The 15,905-nt window shown below is 39.8% G+C and overlaps 1 protein-coding gene across 1 annotated transcript in view; it reads left to right on the forward strand.

Annotated features, from left to right (window-relative positions):
• The first annotated feature begins 3,125 nt into the window (after window positions 1-3,125).
• The window catches only part of LOC141052434 (glyoxylate reductase/hydroxypyruvate reductase-like), a 117,197-nt gene continuing 104,417 nt past the window's right edge, over window positions 3,126-15,905 (forward strand). The window contains exons 1-4 of the mRNA XM_073549664.1: window positions 3,126-3,359; window positions 5,240-5,370; window positions 7,279-7,351; window positions 11,526-11,642. Coding sequence (XP_073405765.1) covers window positions 3,193-3,359; window positions 5,240-5,370; window positions 7,279-7,351; window positions 11,526-11,642 — 488 coding nt within the window. The 5' untranslated portion in view covers window positions 3,126-3,192. The remainder of the gene's footprint in view (window positions 3,360-5,239; window positions 5,371-7,278; window positions 7,352-11,525; window positions 11,643-15,905) is intronic.

The raw sequence follows: 15,905 nt of genomic DNA on the forward strand, positions 1-15,905 counted from the left end.
TCCCTACTCTGTCCATTGAAAACACATTAATACTTGATGGGACCCAGCATTCATGTGTGTGGGGGAGTCCGGGAATATAGCTGTTCAGCTGCCAAGTTTCTCATGTGTATGGTCAGCTTTACTTTAGATGGCTAATGATGAAGGTATCATTCTGTACTTAGCTAGAACAGCTGTAAGCCGCAACTTTAACTAATGGCATTGAAGATATAAGGAAAATGGCCACATGAAAACCTTGGGATCAAGGAATAGGGACCATTTTAATGTGGCCATTTTCCTTATATCTTCAAAGTTCTTGTGACCAGTCTAAAATTCCATGGAAGTTCCCTTACTTGGCTACAAGGCTGAAGCTCGAGATCCTAAAGATTGTGGTCTATAAAGACTATTCTGTCGCTGGGGCCTGTGAGATGCTGGATCTCTTCACCTTACTTACAATTGGCGACGGTCACAGATAGCTCAACTCAGCTGCCGGCACACATGTTATGAACAATCCAGAAGAGACTTTGATTTCTTTAAGAATTCTTGTTGAATGCATACAAACAGCAGCAGGTAAAAAAGACTTTCTTCAGACAGGCTGAAAGCAACATGTGCCTCTAATGAAACCAAGATGGAGACTGAGACACAAGGGGAAGAAGAAGGAAGTGACATCACACCCAGAAGAGGGAGACAGAAGGGACAAACTTCATGGAAGGGAGGATTTCAGCAATGCAAAACACAGGAACACATAGCAACAATAAACAGTATGAGAGTCTGCAATACAGCATGTTAAATGTACAAGACAGTCTGTGAAATGTCTCATTCATGGGACATAACAGAGACCCATTTGTGCTATCTGGAGTTTTGTATTCTGATCACACAACTGATTTTGGTAAGAATCAGCCTTTAGACTGTTGTTCTACTCTGATTGTTTTTCATAAATAAGATAATCCTAAGATAATCCTTTAATCGTCCCACCATGGGGAAATTCAGAAATATATCACTCCTAAATATATCCTAAAAATATCCTAAAAATATCACTCCTAGGATGTGCTCTTTTTCTCACCCCCACTTTTTCCCAGTTTATATATTTTTTTCCTTATGCTAACATATGAAATATTATTCAGACTAACAGAACAAGAATATTATTGAGAACTGGTAAGTTTTATTATTTAGAAGCAATTGTTGCCTTGTATTAAGGCAGAGGGTTATCATATTGGATTGTGAGGCAGCACGATGGCTCAGTGGTTAGCACTGCCTTGCGGCACTGGAATCCTGGGTTCAAATCCCACCAAGGACAACATCTACAAAGAGTTTGCATGTTCTCCCCGTGTTTGCGTGGGTTTCCTCCGGGTACTCAAGTTTCATCCCACATTCCAAAGACATACTGATAGGGAATTTATATTGTGAGCCTCATCGAGGCCGTGATGAAAATGTGAGCAAACTAAAGCGCTGCAGAATATGTTAGCGCTATATAAAAAATAAAGAAAGAACATGATGTTTTAAAAAGAAGCAGTTCTCACAGAAGAAGGAAGATGAAGAGTCGTAAACTTTTATAGCAATCCCACTGCAATAAATAATTTTTAATCAAAAGTACATGCATTTAAGTAAAATAAAAAATGGCCCCACCAGTGTTTACATTTTTTAAAGGGATTGTTTGTAGAAAACAAGTTATCACCCTATCCAAAAGAGAGGTTCTATCTTGTTAATCGGTGGGGTCTGATAGCTGAAACCTGGACCAATCAGCACATTTTTATCTCTGACAAGGTATTTTTTTCCCATCAGAATTGAGCGTTGATTTGCATACCTGACTGCCGCTCCATTCATTTTTTATGGTGCTACCTGCCGAAGAAAGCTGAGAGCAGAGAATGAATGGAGAGGTCATTGAGCATGTGCACTGCTCCATTCTAGAGGGGATAAAAGGACCTCTTTCTGCTGATCAGTGCAAATCCTAGTGGTCAGACTTGCACTGATCAATGGATTAATTAATGTCAATTGAGCAACCCCTTTAAAGTGATATTTTGAGGGTTACTTAATGCATTGAATATGAGGTGATTTCAGGATGTGAGATGTGAGACAATACTGTTTATAATACCATTTTCACATGACATGTTTTACTTCCAGGTTGAGCATCTAATGCAAGTAACCCTAATTGATAGGACATTTAGAGGACTTTCAATACACAATAGATTTTGCAATTTTCTAACATTGTGCCATGCCAATGGATCACATGGCTTGCAAGCGCTGTCCTACTCACCACGAGCACTGCTCTGCTCCTCCTAGTGTCCGACCATCACGCTGGGCTGCCTCTTACAGACATAGCACTACTGCTACTACTCCCTCCTGTTGCTGAGAGTCTCCACCCAGCTATAGGGAGGAGTGGCGATACTCTGCAGGAATTTATAATCACTGTGTCCTGAAGAGTTCTGCTTTCCTGACCTATCCCCTGCCTGCAGTGGATATATTAGGTGGCTCCTCCCTCCACACTTTGCAGGAAATAAGTACCTAGTTGCCATTTGCTCTAGTGCTCTGACAAGGTGTTGTATTGGTCTGACTTTCCTGTTACTGATCTGTCTTGTTCTCTCATTTTATTTGAACTCTCTGCTCCTGACTCCCATTACATCTTACATCTTCTGACCCTTTGCTGCCTGTCCCGATCTTGGACTTTCTGAGCTCGTCTCTGCCTATGCCCTCTGTGTCTCGTATTGCTGCCTTAACCCATTGGTCAGCTGTTGCAGGTCTGGGCACTACCCTGGAGTGGCACCTGGTGGCTACCTTATCGGTCCAAGCCTAACCTCACCATGATAGCCTCTAGTGAACACCAGGTAACCACTTTGTTACGGTCCTTCAGGGTAAACCCAGCCAGTGGCGCAGTGATTCCACACCCACCGTCATCACACATTGTGGGAAATATGGTATTTTAAATGCTTACCTGTGTATAGCATACAGCTGCTTTACCCATGCCATATGTAAAACTACACATTTTAAGCTAAGTGGAAAAAAATAGGACTGTAACAGACTTGTGCAGAATAGCTGATTAATCATCTACTAGTACAGAAAAAAGGTCAAGAGTGTAAATGGCACATGTGAAATATTCATTGGCTACAAAATTTGCTTTCCTCCTACCTTCACTGTTTACTCAAGTCCCCAAACCTGGTCATCTGGCACAAGTGAGATCCAAAGTCCTCCAGAAATTGTGTTAATATCGTCCTACTTGTTATGTGGATTTACAGTCATTTGAAAGTTCTGCTCAGGACATCAGCTGTAGGTCTCCACACCTGCTGCAGGTCACAAGCAATGAAGGCATCAGGAAAACACTTACCAAAGGTTTATGTAACCAGAAGGATTCCGCCAGATGGTATAAAGATTCTACGTCAATCAGGATGGTGAGCAGAAATCTAACAAGTATTATTTCATATTCATGACAGTGCTGAGAACATACTTTATTGTCTTCCATTACACAGGTTTAGTTTGAAATAGGAGTTTCGCTAAATAAAAGCTGGTGATGCTGAGCTTCATATCATTCCTATGACCTGGCTCACTCGCAACACCTTCTTCTTGTGTTAGCAGGTCAACACACACTTTATGACCATGCATTGGTAGAAGATAGAAGTAGTTGAAGTATCATTTTCTTGCCAATCTCCTAATGCCAATAATAACAACTGCCACCGCAGTTATATCTGCTTTCTATAGCTTTTATACAGAAGGACAAGGGAAACCATGTTTGAAAAATGCCTAAATAAAAGCATAAATGGTCCTTCACACACAATTTTCTAAGTATAAATATAGATCTTGATCCCCGCCAAAATGTTGGTCGGATGTAAGGACCCCTGTAATAAAGGTTTTTTGAAATTTGTTTGGTTATTCTCACTTTAACAAATGAAAAGAAACAACTGAGATGGGAAAATTTACATTTTTCATTTAGCAGCATAATAATTTTCCACACTAATAGTTGCCCAAAAATTATGCACACATGGATATTCTCCTAAAATAGACAAAACCTCACTTTTACCTTCTTAAATATTCAGGTTTTAGGTGTATTCACCATGTGGATTGACTAACAGCACCATTGTTGTTCAATAATAAAATTAATCATGAAAAATACAAGTTGCCTAATAAGTGTGCAGACAGGTATTAGGTCTTCTGCACTTTGATATGGGTAGCAGCCATGTATAAAGTCCGATGTTAGGCATATTTTGTTAATGTGTTGCTACATCAGGACACAGGGTTATCTTCAGGAGCGTATTACTAAAGTGAAAACACAGTTAATTATTGATTCTGAGTTTACTCTCTATCTGACTTACTTAGACTGTACGCGGGCAATTGTATGTGCATAATCTGTACACTTAGGGCGCAGTACATCAGTTGCAATTTTTTTTTTCAAGTAATTTTTTTTTTGTCTTGGGATATTAGTCGCTGCTGATAGTGCCAATTTTTTTTAAAATGGTGCACGCACACAGGTTTAAGGTTTTTTTGCACAAAGATAAAAACCACTGTTTATTTTTCTCTTTTCCTTTTTTTTGCGCTTTTTTTGGAGCAAAAAGTCAGATAAGCCAAAGAGGTGTCACATGCAACTCAAATATTTGTACAAACATTTCTGGCTTAGAAAAAAATCACTCCAGCCATGGGGACTGGAGTACATTTGTACAATAATTTTCCAAATTTTTAAAAAGTCTCAAATAACGAATCGGTCCCAAAAAAATCTGGATTACAAAAATCAAGTCCCCAATGGCAAACAGAGAACAAAAATGACAAACAAGTAGAAGATAGACTTCAAAATAGCAACATCTTCAAAGAAAAATTTAGCGCAAAGCAAAAAAACAGCCTTGAAACTGAAAAAATAGGCAAATCATAGAAGCAAATAACATAATGAATCAGACCCTTGGGGCAAATGATGGGATAGGATTCTATTCTATGAGATCAGAAAAGTTTAACATCATTGGTACTAAATATAATGCACCATAATAAATTCAGATTTCTAATGCAAATCTTATTTAAGTCATTTTTTTTAATCAGTTCTCATAATAGTCTCCCATAATTTGGAAATTTTGATAGCGTTAACATTTTTACTTAGTCTGCATAGTGAAATATGTCTTTGTCTTAGGTTCCGTCTTAGCCTTCATAATTCCTAGAAACTCTATGGTGGTTCTGAACCTAAATTTCATCACTAAGGAGACCTAGGCTTGTTAGGAAGAAACCCACGGACCTGGGAGTTGTGGCAGAATTGATTTTTATTGATACCGTATATTATTTGTAATTTTGACAGCTGTGATATTGAGCAGTGGGACTCTGATGATCCTGTCCCTCGCTCTGAACTTCTCAAGAAGGTTGTCGGAATTCAGGGATTGTACTGTCTTTTGACTGAAAAGATTGACAAGGAGTTGCTGGATGCTGCAGGTACGATTTCCTATGTAAGCATTTTTCTTTGAGACACAGAGAGGAGTTGTAGGCTATCATCATTTTTTGTCATCACAGAGGTTTCCGTTTTGAAAACACTTGGCTCCAAATACTTTTATACATATAAAATAACAAACAATTTCCTCTGCTCCAACAGCAGCTCTCCGTCACTGGTGACTTCACAACTACAACGTACATCACCACTACAACCAATCACTGAGCTCAGCATCTCTGCTGACGAAGACGGCACAAGCCGCTAAACTCAATGATTGGCTGCAGTGGCGATACGCGCTGTAGTCATGCGAGAGTTTGCGCTAAACATGGTGAATGTTGAGTACCTGCTTAGTTTACAATTTTATATGTAGAAGCATTTGGGGCCATGTTTTTTGACAGTAAAAAATACCCCTTTAAACATGATCAATATTTTAGCAAAAAGTAAAGGTCTATATCAGGGGTGGGGAACATTTTTTCTGCCCAGGGCCATTTGGATATTTATGCTATCCTTCGGGGGCCATACACATTGAGCGCCAACTTCTGCCGAAAAGTAGGTCCTGATGCTGAAACTAATTTCACGGCATAATCTTTCATTTGCACGCCTCAGATTTCCATAGTGAACACTGTGTGCATGTGTTCATAGAACAATAAGAAATCAATGTGCTGGCGGCCATCAAAATACAGCTGCTGACCCAAGTACCGCGGTCTCTGAGAATCTGCCCGGGGCCAGATAAAACAGATAAAATGTCATTGATAGTCATAAATGGCTCTTGGGCCTGAGGTTCCCCACCCTTGGTCTACATAGGTTAAAGATGGAGAAGATAGTATTGTAGGGAGTGATATTCGGTAGTGGTGGTGGTGGGGTAAAGGAAGTCTGTCACTCTCAAAGCACATATTACACCACTAATATATTCGATTTAGCCCCTTTGAAAATTATACCTGCAGTATACATTATAGGGTTCGCTCACACAAGCATATAACTTGGACGCGTTCAATCTGATGTCTCATCTCATATCACTTGGACCAATGTTATTACTATGGGGCAGAGCCGATATGCAATTTTTTTTCTACAAGTCTATGGTTGCTTGTAAAAATCAGACTGCACTCCAATGTGCTCTACATGCAGTCTGCTGTACATGCTCAGAGACAATGGAGAAGATGGAGAAATTAATTTCTCCATTTACTCCGCACTTGTGCTGCGATTTCCTCATGCAAAAGAATTGGATCACACTAACATGACATTGAGCTCGGAAGAGAGAATCATTACTCGTGGGAGTGAGCCCTTACTGTTTTAGTGGTTGAGAAAATTTCGTATTTTATATGCACCCTTGGCGCATTGTTACACCCCTTTAGCATGCATTCTGAGCACAGTCCTTGATCCTGATTGGCACTTCTCGCTTTCTCACAGCGAGCACTGCCTGAACTAAATCCGCAGTACACCGATACTGAAGGAGCCCACCGCCACCCATACAGTGCCAGTGCAGGTTTTTCCTTACTTTCAAACTACAGTAAATTCTAAAAATTACAGCGCCCTTTCATTTAATTCACGTCCTTTTCCCTTGCATGGTTGAACTTTATAGAACTCTGCGTTTTCAAGCACTTAGTAATGAAGGAAATTTGTGCGGCATATAATCTGTATTGGCATATGGCTGTAAGGAACAAAGTATTAGTAAATGTGCCCCATTGTACTATTGTTGTTTTCACAAGCGACCCAAAATCAGTACACATAAGGGGGCTCTGATGCCAGAATCATCATTTTAGACTATATGGGTAATTTATGAACATTTTGGATGCTTTTCAAGAGCTATAGAAAGCTTTCCATTAAAGACTGGCAACAGTGGATTACATTATGGTTATGTTTCTTATTAAATAAATATGACATTTTTTCAAGACATCTGCTATTTACTTTCACAGGTCCAAGCTTGAAAGTTGTCAGCACCATGTCTGTGGGGTATGACCATTTGTCATTAGAAGAAATCAAAAAGCGGTAAGATTTTAATACCTAAAAGTATTTAAACTACTGTAATTATGTCTTAGCACAGTGGGCCTCATTTACTAGTAGAAGGTGTGGACACTGTTTTAAGAGACGATTTTGAAGCTTTAAGGCCAAACATTTTCACAACTTCGGAAACTGTATACTATAATTGACTGAGAAAGCGAGCATGCAGTTAGGCGCAGGACGGCATTTGCGCATGCTCGACCATTGCCATTGGAACTACTGGAAGACAGTTCATTGGCAAAGGAGGATAAATAGAGGCCAAAGCTGGTCAAATTTTTTAAATATTTATTTCGGTAAGCCAGAATAAAATTGCATGAATATGAATAACAAATAAGATTATGATTTTCGAAAAACCCTTTGAGGATCATTTTTGACACCTGGATATTACAGCATTATAGAAGTCTCTTTGCAGATAATACCATCTAATAAAGCATATTTGTTAGTGGATTACTTCATGAATTATAGATCATAATCCCTAAAAATATTGAATAACACAATACTGTTAGTATGTCTTGTCTTTTCTTTGTCGGGTTTATTTAATCCCAATCACATCGAAGAGAAACGGCACTCTTAGTCTATAGTTAGTTAATATTTATCTCTACTTTTATCTAAATATGTAACATTACTGTTATATTTCCCCTTCCCTAACCTTCCTTTTGTTTTTACCCTTGTATGTCTTAATAAAGCAACTCAAAAACCTATTCCGAACCCCTTACCCTTTCCTTCCCCTTGTCTTATCTATAATTGTAACATCTACATTTAAAGACCAATGTACAATATTACTGTTATTTCTTAAAATTTTAATAAAGTTTTTTGGAAAATGAATTATAGGTCATAAAGTTTCAGTGCTTTGTCAGATTTGTTGTATGAGAATCCCATGGCTTCCATTGTGGTTTCTGTCATTTTGACAGCAGATCAGAGTACAGTGTAAGGCTGCGTTCACACGTTGCGTTTTTTCGTGGTGGTTTTTAACTCGCGATTTTGTCGCGAAGATGCAAAAAAAACAGCATCCCATGCAATCCTATGGGATTCCGCAATGCTGTGGTAATGCTGCGGATTTTCCAGCGGTGGAATCGCATCGCGGAAAAATGCGCAGCATGCTCATTAATTTTGCGGAATCACGGTGATTCCGCGCACATTGCATTGTTCTGCTTACTTCCCGCATGTGACTGTGTCCAACATGCGAAAAGTAAGCAGAATATTTGCGGATGGTACCCACGGTCTGGAGGAGAGGAGATTCTCCTCCGGGCTCTGGGTACCATATCCCTGTAAAAAATAGAATTAAAATAAAAAATCGGGTTATATTCACCTTCCGACGTCCCGTGCAGCCTTACTGATGCTCCCGCCAACTCCCATTCCCAGTAATGCCTTGCGGCAAGGACCTGTGATGACATAGCAGTCTCGCGAGACCGCTGCAGTATCGCGAGACTGCTACATCATCAAAGGTCTCGCAAGGCATTACTGGGAACGGGAGCATCGCGATGATCGGGAACGCTGCGAGGGACGTCGGAAGGTGAGAAAAACACGATTTTTAATTTTTTTATTATTTTTAACATTAGATCTTTTTACTACTGACGCTGCATAGGCAGCCTCAATAGTAAAAAGTTGGTCACACTCGTCAAACACTATGTTTGACGAGTGTGACCAACCTGTCAATCAGTTCTCCAAGCGATGCTACAGATCGCTTGGAAAACGCTAGCATTCTGCAAGCTAATTACGCTTGCAAATCGCTAGTTTTTCCACGGGAAAATCATGGGAATTTAAAATGCTGTTTTCCCACGGAATGTATTCCGGAATTCCCGCGGCAACTTCCGCAGGAGTTCCGCAATGTGTGCACATAGCCTTAGGGTATAGGCCTTTAATAGACAACATTGTGTTTAAATAGTAAAATAAGATGGTACTCTCCTTCTGCGGGACTGATGCCAGCTCTCTGCTACTGTTCTGGGTTTTGTGTATTGTCTGCAGCCAATCATTGTGCTCACTCAATATAGACAGCACAAGCCACTGATCTCAGTGATTGGCTGCAGCAGCCATATGCGCTGTAGTAATAACATCAGCATTGTAGCCAAAACTTTTGAGACAGAAAATCAAAATTTGTGTCAATCTTTTAGTCAGATGTTTCTATGCTTACTGAAGTACAATTATAAGAATTCCATACATTTTTATACTTGTATTGACAAATACATCAAATTTATGCAAAAACGCAAAATTTACAGTGTGGACTCTTATTTTTCAAGACTTCTACAATTGAAATTGGCATTGGCATGTTGAATATCAGCTTCTGGGCCAAATCCTGACTTATGTCTAATCAGTGCTTGGAGTTTATCACAACTTCTTAGTTTTTGTTTGTCCACTCACTTTTTGAGGATTGACCACAGGTTCTCAATCGGATGGAGCCCATTTAATAATACAGTGCAGTGTGCTGAACATGACTTAGACTGATAGCGTTGCTGTTAGAGGTAACATCCTGCTGCTTGACTGAGATGATTGATGTGCCATATATTCCATAATGCTTTCCACTTACTCCCCATTAACACATTTGCAATATAGGGGGACAGTTATGACCTGCTTTTGTTAGTTGTGACTCTTGTCACAGACAAGCCGAGAGTCGAGATAGTCAAAGAGTGCAAAGTCAAAAGCCAGGAGGGTACGTCATAAACAGAAGGAAGAGACAAAGGTCTAGACATGTAATGGTACAAGGTCAAAATTCCAAGAAGATAGCAGATCAGAACAAATGAATTAAACAGACGGATCATCAGAAGGAGGTCCAAGGTTAGGCAACGAAACATCAACAAACAAAGCACAAGGCATAGACAGACAAACCACACAAAAGCTGAATGTACGTCTGGCAGAAGTTTGGAACTAACAGGCCAGTTAAGTAGCAGGACAATCACCTGGGACAATGAATACCTGGAGACAGCCAGCACCCTCCAATCTCAGATTGGATGGCCAAGCTGTCAATCAAAACACCAACAGCACAGCACACACCTGCACCAGACTGAACACTGAGCTGTCAAAGTACTTAATCTGTACCAGATTAGACTGCTGAGCCGTCAGTAATTGCATCCCAGTCACACTGGGGGTGGAATCGTGACAGTAGTATTACTGCTCAGATGGCTGGTGCCAGTGGTGGTGGTCATGCTTCTACTGCTGCTAGTGCCTCACACATTCTTAGCTCTATTGTGGGTTTTCATTTGTTTTGGGTTTTTTAAACTATCCTGTCCATTGCCATTGTCAATTCTTCTTTAACCATACATGGTTGTAAAATTGGTTGTAAAATTTGACTAGTAAAATGAGGTGAAAAAATAATTGTTTAAACATGCACACTTTGTGTGATATACAGCTGCAGTTAAATGTTTAGAGTTTGGAAAATTTTCCTTTATATTAAAAAAACAAACAAACAATTATTCCCTTGTTCAGAAAAAGGATTGCACAAGAAATGCAAAAGTTCATTACAGTTGTGTGTGACAAGCAAGCATATTTGTCTTTGACACTGATTTCAGTTTTTTTGTTTATAATATTGTACTGTTTTGCTACTGCTTTCTAGTGCATTAAGAATGAAGAAACACAGATGTGTAAAAAAATTGTAATTGTAATGCAGTGATACAGATGCCAGCGTCACCTCTCCTACCTCTCTTTCACCTTATCAGTTGAATCTCTATTCACACACTACTACTCTCTTCTTCAATGCTGCAATCATACATTACTGTCTGGCATATTTGTCCAATGTTTTAGGGCTTTTTCTTCCAATCACTTTTGCTGAGATATCCTAAATATCTGAAATCACCCTAAAATGGCTGCTACATCTCCTACCTCATCTTTTATACATACTATGATTTTCCCGCCTAATTGGCAGAGCTATACTATTTGATGTGATAGATTGAAGGCATTATGTGAAAGACCGAGTGGTCATGCCTGCGGTCATGTCAGCCTTCTTTGGATGATGCAATCTTCTGCAATGTGTGGAATGGAAGAGGGCATTTTTTTTGCTGATAAGTGCAAATTGTTCTAATTCGCTGGGATCTGCAAATTTAGTGGAATTCTACACAAATTCGATTTGCATCAAATAGATTTGCTCATCTCTATTTTTAACCATTTGTTAGAAATGATTACAAAATGTTACTTTTCTGTATTTTTTAATATTTAATGTATTGCTTCTCAGAGGTATCCGAGTTGGATTTACGCCTGATGTTTTAACAGAAGCAGTGGCTGAGCTTACAGTGGCGCTATTGCTGGCAACGTCTCGAAGATTAATTGAGGCTGTAGATGAAGCAAGGAGGTAATATAAAAAAAGCTTATATAGAGAATAGCAATAAGTGATCATTTTCCAATGTCAGTTCATGCCACTATGATTCCCCTAGGTTTTGTAGAATGTACATTTATCCCTGTTTTTAACCCAACCCACTGTGAAATGCACTTTATTTTATAATTGGTATGAAATCTATTTGTGCCATCCATGACGTTTTAGGTGCACTGAGTCTTTACTGTGGCCATCAATTGGCTGCCATGTTCATGTAGCATTAGAAACAGCATTGTAATGCAACAACAAATGTTGTTACTAGTGATGGGTGAACGTGCTCGACGTTGCTTGAAGCTCGATCGAGCATCCTGCCTGTAAACGGGTACTCGCTATGATCAATACCCCACCCCACATGTTTGGTGTCTCATGCGGAGAGTGCCTGCTAATCACAGTAATGCCGTAGCCATGATGGCTACTGGCATTACTGTGATTGGCAGGCCACATAGCATCATTGGATCTATGTAAGATGCGGTGCCGCCATTTTCCTCGCATTATACGAACTTGGAGATAGTGTTGGGAGAGCAGCAGGAGAAGTGATAGTCTGCTCGACTTGATTGTGCAATCTTAAACCAACAGCCCTTTTAGGGTTAATGCAAATAGATTATGTTCTATAATACTGCTGTTAACCGCAATTTAGGGAGGATTAGCTGCTGTAGCAGGGACAGTGTATTAGGGGAACTTAGCGCAGGAAGACTGCATAACAGACCTTGGTGTTGTTAAGTTAAACTAACAGCTATTTTCAGGGCTAATTCAAATAGATTCTATTCTCTAATTCTTTAATATTCTCATATCTGAGAATAATTTAGGGTTCAGTGGCAGAGTACAGATTAGCGTATTAGGCACACTATCACAGTAGCGAGGAATACGGATGAGTGCTATGCGATAAAACATCACATAACACTCGGACCACTGTTAATCTATGGGGCAGCTCCCATCACCGTTTTTTTTTCTCTGCCGTATTATACATGCGATTTGCTGCGGATATCGGCCGAGTCTCGCCAATGTAAGGCTATGGGTGCGAGAAAAAAAAAAAATCGCACACCACACGGACCATCTGTGTGACTTGCGAAAAATACGCACCAGTGTCCTTTGAAAAGCCAGCTTGAATCTGACAAAAGTAATAATAGATCAAAAATATATGAAAATGAACAAATGAAAGTCAGACATTGCTTTTCATGCTTTAAAACTCATGAAATAGACCTGGACAAAAATGATGGTACCCTAAACTTAAAATTTTGTTGCACAACCTTTGGAGGCAATCCCTGCAATCAAATGATTCCTGTAACTGTCAATGAGACTTCTGCACCTCTCAACAGGTATTTTGGCCCACTCCTCAAGAGCAAACTGCTCCAGTTGTCTTGTGTTTGAAGGTTGCCTTTTCCAGACGGCATGTTTCAGCTCTTTCCAAAGATGCTCAATAGGATTTAGGTCAGGGCTCATAGAAGGCCACTTCAGAATAGTCCAATGTTTTCTTCTTAGCCATTCTTGGGTGTTTTTAGCTGTGTGTTTTGTGTCATTATCCTGTTGCAAGACCCAAGACCTACAACTGAGACCAAGCTTTCTGACACTGGGCAGCACATTTCTCTCTAGAATCCCTTGATAGTCTTGAGATTTCATTGTACCCTGCTAGGCATTGTACCCTGCTAAAATCTAGACATCATGTGCCAGATGCAGCAAAGCAGCCCCAGAACATGACAGAGCCTCCTCCATGTTTCACAGTAGGGACAGTGTTCTTTTCTTGATTTGCTTCATTTTTCCATCTGTGAGCATAGAGCTGATGTGCCTTGGCAAAAAAGTTCCATTTTTGTCTCATATGTCTACAGGACATTCTCCCAGAAGCTTTGTGGCTTGTCAACATGTAGTTTGGCAAATTTCAGTCTAGCTTTTTTATGTTTTTTTTTTCAACAACGGTGTCCTCCTTGGTCATCTCCCTTGAAGTCCACATTGGCTCATACAGCGACGGATGGTGCGATCTGACGATGATGATCCTTGAGCTCGAAGTTCACTTTTAATCTGTTTAGAAGTTTTTCTGGGCTCTTTTGTTACCATTTGTATTATCCATCTCTTTGATTTGTCATCAATTTTCCTCCTGTGGCCACATCCAGGGAGGTTGGCTACAGTCTCATGGATCTTAAATTTCTGAATAATATGTGCAACTGTAGTCACAGGAACATTCAACTGCTTGGAGATGGTCTTATAACTTTTACCTTTAACATGTTTGTCTATAATTTTCTTTCTAATCTGAGACAACTCCTTCGCTTCCTCTGGTCCATGTTGTGTGAGATACTCACTGTGGTGCTTGGTGACATGGAGTGTATCTGTAGCCCTCCATACAGGCCCACTCACTGATTCCATGATTGTAGACACCTGTGATGCTGATTAGTGGACACACCTTGATTTAACATGTCCCTTTTGTCAAATTATTTTCAGGGGTACCATCATTTCTGTCCAGGCCTATTTAATGAGTTTTAGTTTTTAAAACATTCTGTGGAAGCATGGTTGAAAAGCAATGTCCGACTTTTATTTGTTCATTTTCATAGATTTTTGATTTATTATTACATATGTCAGATTCAAGTTATTTCTGTGACCATTGTGGGTTTTTCTGTCATTAAACGAGGGGTACCAACAATTTTGACCACGTGTGTGTGTGTGTATATATATCTATATATATATATATATATATATTTATATTGCAGAGAGAGATAGAAGAATTCATTTGTCGGCTTCTGTAAAATCACTGCACGAGCCGACAGGATAGGAGAGATGGATTACATAGAGTAAATCCATATAGAATAGGTAGATATATACATGTCAGTGACAAATACAATTAAGTATAGTGTGTGTGCAAAATTTTGAACATGTGTTTAATGAATAAAAGATTCTTTTATGGAAAAAAATGGCGTGGGTTCCCCCTATAAATAATAGCCAGCAACGACTATGCAGACAGCTGAGGGCTGATGTTAATAGCCTAGAAATGGGCCATGGATCCTGGCCCCTCCGGCTAAAAACATCATCTCTCAGCCACCCCAGAAAAGGCGCATCTCTAAAATGCACAAATTTTGGCACATAGCTTTGCTCTTCCCACTGCCCTTTAGCGATGGCATATGGGGTAATAGTTGGGTGGTTGATGTCACCTTTCAGGTGACATCGAGCCCCTTAGGTTAGTAATGGAGAGGTGTCAATAAGACGCTCCTAATACTAACCCCATAGTCAAATTCTAAAGAAAACAGACATCCATTAAAAAATCCTTTAATTGAAATAAAGACACAGACTCCTTTATTATTCTTAATTAAACCATACTTAGAGACACACATAATCCATGCAAAACCCACATTCTCCTGTAATAAATATAAAATAAAAAAGCCACAGTATACCATACTTGTCTGTTGTTGTGTCCCATGCCGTAATCCATATCAGGAGATATACATTTTTCAACCTGGATGGTGCTAAGATGCGACCGTCCCGGCTCAAAAAACACTGGTGAATGAGGAGATGTTGCCAGCGCATCCTCAGTAACTAGTGCTGACGTCACTGAGCCTGCGCTCCTTCACAGCCTGACCCGCGCTGAACTCAAGAGCATGGGAAAATGCCAGTTTATTTTCCCACGCTCCAGACTTCAGTGTTGGTCAGGCTGTGCAGGAGCGCAGCATCAGTGACATCACCGCTATTCACTGAAGCTGTTCTTGCAAATTCTCACAGTGATCTTCTATGAAGATACTGACCATGAACTGCTGTGACCTCATCACTGGCATTTTCCCATGGTCCTGAGGTCACAGCAGTTCAGTATTGATGCGTGAATAGCTTCAGTGAATAGCGGTGATGTCACCGACGCTGCGCTCCCTCACAGTCAACCTTGTGAAAACTTACAGAAAACGTTTGACCTCTGTCATTGCCAACAAAGGATATGTAATAAAATATTGAGATGAACTTTTGTTAATGACCAAATACTTATTTTCCACCATAATTTGAAAAATAAATCTTGTCAAATCAGACAAGGTGATTTTCTGGATTTGGTTTCTCATTTTGACTCTCATAGTTGTGGCCTACCTATGATGTCAATTACAGGCCTCTCTTATCTTTTTAAGTGAGAGAACTTGCACAATTGGTGGCTTACTAAATATTTTTTTTCCCCACTGTAAATATATTGAAGAGAATAGGTCCCAACACTGACCCCTGCGGTACCCCACTGATCACAGTGACCCAGTTAGAGAATATACCATTTATAACCACCTTCTGCTTTCT

Source organism: Dendrobates tinctorius, unplaced genomic scaffold (assembly GCF_039654945.1).
Source record: "Dendrobates tinctorius isolate UK_male_01 unplaced genomic scaffold, ASM3965494v1 ptg000160l, whole genome shotgun sequence".
NCBI classification, from domain to species: Eukaryota; Metazoa; Chordata; class Amphibia; order Anura; family Dendrobatidae; genus Dendrobates; species Dendrobates tinctorius.